The 5,304-nt window shown below is 38.7% G+C and overlaps 1 protein-coding gene and 1 long non-coding RNA gene across 2 annotated transcripts; both read right to left on the reverse strand.

Moving 5' to 3' along the window:
• Positions 1 to 246: 246 nt before the first annotated feature.
• Positions 247 to 848, reverse strand: LOC108902400 (uncharacterized). The gene is made up of 4 exons (XR_001964065.1): positions 816 to 848; positions 622 to 726; positions 426 to 506; positions 247 to 335 (listed from the first exon to the last, which is right to left on the reverse strand). It is a non-coding gene; the product is annotated as an uncharacterized LOC108902400 (long non-coding RNA).
• A 593-nt stretch (positions 849 to 1,441) lies between these two features.
• Positions 1,442 to 3,102, reverse strand: LOC108902399 (butyrophilin subfamily 2 member A2-like). The gene is made up of 4 exons (XM_051068555.1): positions 3,035 to 3,102; positions 1,955 to 2,031; positions 1,572 to 1,859; positions 1,442 to 1,494 (listed from the first exon to the last, which is right to left on the reverse strand). Exons 2-4 carry the CDS (start codon positions 2,016 to 2,018, stop codon positions 1,442 to 1,444), a joined length of 405 nt encoding a protein of 134 aa, XP_050924512.1. The 5' UTR covers positions 2,019 to 2,031; positions 3,035 to 3,102.
• Positions 3,103 to 5,304: the final 2,202 nt, after the last annotated feature.

A 5,304-nucleotide genomic window follows, 5' to 3' on the forward strand; every position in this document is an offset into this window, starting at 1 on the left:
AAATGATGAATGATGAATTTATCAGATAACGGTGCGACGGGAAAAATTAAAGGATTATCAAAAAGACCAAATTCATCTGTTAGTTGACATGAGCATCATTTGTTGAAGCATGTATCTTCAGCACCATCGACAGCTAACTGTCCTCACCTCCATCATCTGTTGGTAATAAAAAAGGAACACGTGTAAAACATAAGCAGACAGATGGGCTTAATGTAATGATGTATGTGACGTGATGTCTGACCTCTCCACGGGGTTTTTAAGTTTTTTCCAGGTGACCTTCGTTGGAGAATTGTCATTTCCACCACTTGAAACCTGGATCCGTCTGAACCTCTGAACTGTGACGGAGAAAAAACCAGTAGTGTCAATTCAAACATTGAAGAAGAAGAAGAGAGCTGCATTAGTGAATAAAAACAAATGAAACTTACAGTGACCATGTTTCCAGCCTCCTTGGTCGACACTGGAAACTTGTATTTGCTACTCGTCGTGTGAAACTCAATATTTACCATCTGTATGAAGGAGATTCAATGATGAACGACAGAGAGAAGCTTCTTGTAGATATGAACTAACCTCAGTCCTACGCTTTAGAAACATCACACAGTACTTATCTGTACTCATCATTACCTCTTTGGACTTCTTTCTGAGACGAACAGAATTGCGACTCAGGTTGACCTGATCCAGAACAGCACGGCTGGTGGTTGGTACTTCCTGTCTGTCGGGGGTGGATGTCTGAAGGAGGAGGCAGAGTTAGAGCTGACTAACACTCAGTTACCTTTAAAGATCAAGGCAAAGGGACCTAACTAATAAAGCTGACTTACACGTGGGTGGCACAGTGGAGCAGTGGTTAGCACTGCCGCTCTATCTCCAGTTCTGGGTTCGAGCTCTCATTCGTCCAGGACTTCTCTGTGTGGCCTCTGTATGTTGGGGTTCTCTCCGGGTTCTCCAGCTTCCTCCCATCATCCAAAGACACGCAGGTTAACTGGTGACTCGAAATCACCTGTGAGCGTGATTGGTTGTTTGTCTCTGTGTGTTGGCCGGTGATGGACTGATGATCTGTCCAATCAGTCCGACTTCCACAGCCTCTGCTGGCTCCGTCTGAGGCTTCGTCAGTGGTTTTCTTTCACTTTCTCTGTTGGTGTTCAACCAAACCTGAGTTTGGTTCCTTCTGGATGAGTTCGTCTTTACTCTTCTAGTTTCAAGCTGTTCATTCACCTCAGTCGCTGTTTGAAAACAACAGTAAATTTGAAGAAAAAAACTATTTAAATGAGAGAATACTGTGTTTTTTTCTCAACCCAAACACTGATAAATTCATACAACAGTTTCTATTTAAACATGTCTGAGGAACCTGATGAGGATGGTTCATTTGTGACCTACTGGTTTTGTTTTGGCTCCATGTCCACAGAAAAGGAAATCGCAGAAATAACCATTAAACCCAAAACAGCATTCATGCTGACATAGGCAGCCCAAGATGAGACAATGGGGCCACGAAGAACTCATCTGAAAAGATAAAAACAAACATGAGACCAGATCTCTGCCGTTAAAGCCTGTGACTGTGGTCACATGATGAATTCTACCTGGAACATGAATCTCTGTCTCTGTGGTCTGGTTGGTTTTGTTCTGTTGGACTCTACAGGTGAAGCTGTTGCTGTGTCTCTTCTCCACAGTCACTCTGCTGCTGACAGTATAGAGGTCATCAGGACCTCTGACTGTCTCTGTAGGTCCAGCAGAGAGGAGGTTTCCCTCACCGTCCAGCCACAACACCTCAGGCTCTGGATACCAGCCTTCAGACTCACACTCTAACACCACTGCATTGATGGATCTGTCAACCCCTACTAATGTGATGACAGGTGAGGAGACAGCACCTGATAATGAGAGATAAATGTAGATGGTGAAGACACTGACAGACAGCATGTGTTACCTGGAGATAAAGGGGGTGTTGGGTGTCGTGTCAGTTTACCTGTGGTGACTGGGAGGCAGTAGAGGATGAGGAGACAGACTCCAAAGCAGCTGCATGGACACATTTTCCACTGTGAACTGAAATAAACATTTTAGACACATTCAAGTCAGTTTAATTTCAGACTGAGTTCAGTTCTTCAGGGGAGGATTTTACTGTGTGTCTTCTCCTAAACTGAAGGTAGTCTGAAGTTCAGTGTATGACAATAAATGGTGGATTATTGTGATAAAATACACAGGGATGCCAGCAGTGTCATCATGACACAACACGTTACTTTATTACATGTTACATGCTGCTTTCATTCAGTCACATATTTACGGATTTTCATTTTTATTCAAATGTAGTTGTTCATGTTACTGACTCGACATCTCTCCCTGATATTATACTCTGATAGAAAAGTAACTCAGTGTCAGTTTACCTTTAAATAGCAGCTGTTACCTGCTCTGTCCACATTAACCTTGGGACTAATTGCAGCTTAATGGTTTTATAATTGTCAGGTCATAAAGTGAGTTGTGTTTTTTATCTGTGTTTAAAGGTCCACATAAACACAGAAATTAATTAATATTTTTAGAGTTTAGTCTCTGATTAGGCTGAGCAGTGTTTTATTTTCTCAGAACATTTTTAAATTTAGTCACATAATTTTTTTATTTTTTATTTTCAGCACTTTAACTGATTTGCACATTAAAAAACACATCAGGCTCAAATACCAAAACGTTCTCATAAAGTCACTCAGTTAACTCTGTCAGATGCAGAATAATGAATTATGACAAGAATGAATAATCGTTGTTGACATGCTGAAGCTGCCTGATCACATTAATCATTCAGGTATTCACTGCATTTCTCAGTGCAGTTTTTATATGGACTTTATTTAATCACAGATCAGGAGGTCGGTAACAAACTAAGCTGCAGATGTAAATACAATGAAGCTTTTCTCATTGAAACAGCAGTGACAAAAACTGGTAATAATAATAGTAATTGGTAAGAAAATCATGTTTCTAGAAGTTTCCAGTTTTCTTATAAAAAGATTTATTTCATGATAATCAGTCTGTTTTAGACTGTGATATTAAAATAGTGTCAGCTTACCTTTACACAACGCTCTCTTCGTGTTAACCCTTCCACCAACTACAACATCATGACTCCACAGATTAATTATAAACTGAATGACTGTATTATGTTTCTAATGTTTGATTGGTCGAGTAACACCCACTGCTGCAATCAAGACGTGTGTTTTTAAAGATTAACCAGGGCTCCCATGTACTCAGCGCATCAGTACAACACAGCTTCTATTTAATGCCCCTTTCCTTCTTTTAGATCATGTGTATGTGTGTGTTTTTACTCACAAACCCCTAAATAACTGTAGAAACTCTAATACGCATAAAGCATGAATGAATATGTGACACACAGTCACACTATGAAATATAAATCTCTGGACCATAAAAAAAAATGATTAATACTGCTCTCAATTTAATCATTTTAAATTTCATCTTATTCTGATGCTGTTGATCCACACACACACACACACACACACACACACGCACATATATATATATATATATATATATATAGAGAGAGAGAGAGAGAGAGAGAGAGAGAATCCTGTTAATTTCTTGCTCCATTAATGAACTTGGCCCATTTTGTCCCCCTTCATTCTAGTGGTATGATTGTTTTTGTTTTGTTTCAAGCAGTGTCTCTGTGTCTCGTAACAGTTTCACATAAACCTTCTTTCTCTGATCTAATAAATAAGTTTTTTCTCTCAATAAGTCCTTTGAGTTGTCAGATGTCTTTTTTCTCTTCAGTGACTGAAGCATCTTCATGTCCTCATCCACTTCTCTCTCTGCCTTATCAAGTAAAGTTTGATTTGATTTCTCAGATTCTCAGGCCAGTTTTCTGATCCATTAGTATAGCAGCCACATTATCTCTGGTCCTCATCATGTGATTATTACAAATCACCTTCCCTTTTAATAGAGAAATTGTGAGAAATTAGTGACAGAAAAACAACATGAAAACAGAAATAACTGATCTGAAAAATTAGTAACAGCATGAATTATTTATTATTGATATTTTTATTGTTTTCTATCAACACCAAAGAAACATTTTAGAAATATAACACAAAGAAAAATTAAATATTTTTTTAACTTACTTTTTTGTCTGCATCTCAACAAAGCAAAAATAAATATGAAGCCAGCAGTCAAACTGATGCAGGCAGGAACAATGGGGCAATGTGTTACCGCAAAATAATCGCCTGGAATGATAAAACACAGAAGAAAAATTCCACTCAAATTAAACAAGTCACTGTTTCAAATCTAAACAAGTGTTGGTTCAGAAACAGTGTCTACCTGGAACATGAATCTTTGTCTCTCTGGTCTGGTTGGTTTTGTTCTGTTGGACTCTACAGGTGAAGCTGTTGCTGTGTCTCTTCTCCACAGTCACTCTGCTGCTGACAGTATAGAGGTCATCAGGACCTCTGACTGTCTCTGTAGGTCCAGCAGAGAGGAGGTTTCCCTCACCGTCCAGCCACAACATCTCAGGCTCTGGATACCAGCCTTTAGACTCACACTCTAACACCACTGCACTGATGGATTTATCAAGTCCTGCTAAACTGATAGTAGGTGAGGAGACTGCACCTGATGAGGAGAAATGGAACAACATCCTTGAATCTCAATTGTTCATGTTGGAATTTGTTTTGGTATGTTGGTACCAAAAACAGTGAGTAAACTAATAGAGATAAAAATGTTAAGTAGTAAAAAAGTAAAAGCAAAAGGCAAAACGCAAGTGCTGTATATTTACAAAGAACTTAAAATAAATATAAAAAGAGTGCAAATGTGTGAGGGTGTTAGTGATAGTCCATATCAGAATGTTAAAATTCTGGCCTTTGGCTTGCAAATATGCATTCTCTATAAAGATGTAAGAGTTTAATTTTTGTTAATAATTATGGCTTTTATTATACTACTTTATCATTTATGTCAAAAGCAACCAAATTTTCCAACATCTGTGTTTTTAAATTCCATTTTAATAGGAGCTTTAGCGTAAAGATAGCTTGATCTGTTGACCAAGTTCAGTGCATTCTGTCAGTGACTGCTACTGTCATTATATCTATCACAAACTCAGACTGTCTGACTCACCAACAAGGAGCTGGACAGAAGCTTCTTTCTGTACTGAGGGAATTAAACATCTGTATGTTCCTTCATCAGACAGTTTCACTTTGAAGATTTTCATGGAGACGTTTCCATGTTTCATTTCATCCACAAACATTCTCGTTCGGAATCATAAGATGGATTTTGAATCTCATAAACAGTCGTCCATCTTGGTGAACATGGACATACTTTGGATGGACACCAGGTCTGGTCCACTCC

Source organism: Lates calcarifer, unplaced genomic scaffold (genome assembly GCF_001640805.2).
Source record: "Lates calcarifer isolate ASB-BC8 unplaced genomic scaffold, TLL_Latcal_v3 _unitig_4819_quiver_3555, whole genome shotgun sequence".
In the NCBI taxonomy this organism is placed as follows: Eukaryota; Metazoa; Chordata; class Actinopteri; family Centropomidae; genus Lates; species Lates calcarifer.

Excerpts from the sequence above, each read along its gene's own strand:
- LOC108902399 (XM_051068555.1), bottom strand. The coding sequence starts at position 2,018 with ATGTGTCCATGCAGCTGCTTTGGAGTCTGTCTCCTCATCCTCTACTGC. Across the intron at positions 1,860-1,954 it reads CTGCCTCCCAGTCACCACAG|GTGCTGTCTCCTCACCTGTC; the intron begins GTAAACTGACAC and ends TCTCATTATCAG. Across the intron at positions 1,495-1,571 it reads GACAGAGATTCATGTTCCAG|ATGAGTTCTTCGTGGCCCCA; the intron begins GTAGAATTCATC and ends TTATCTTTTCAG.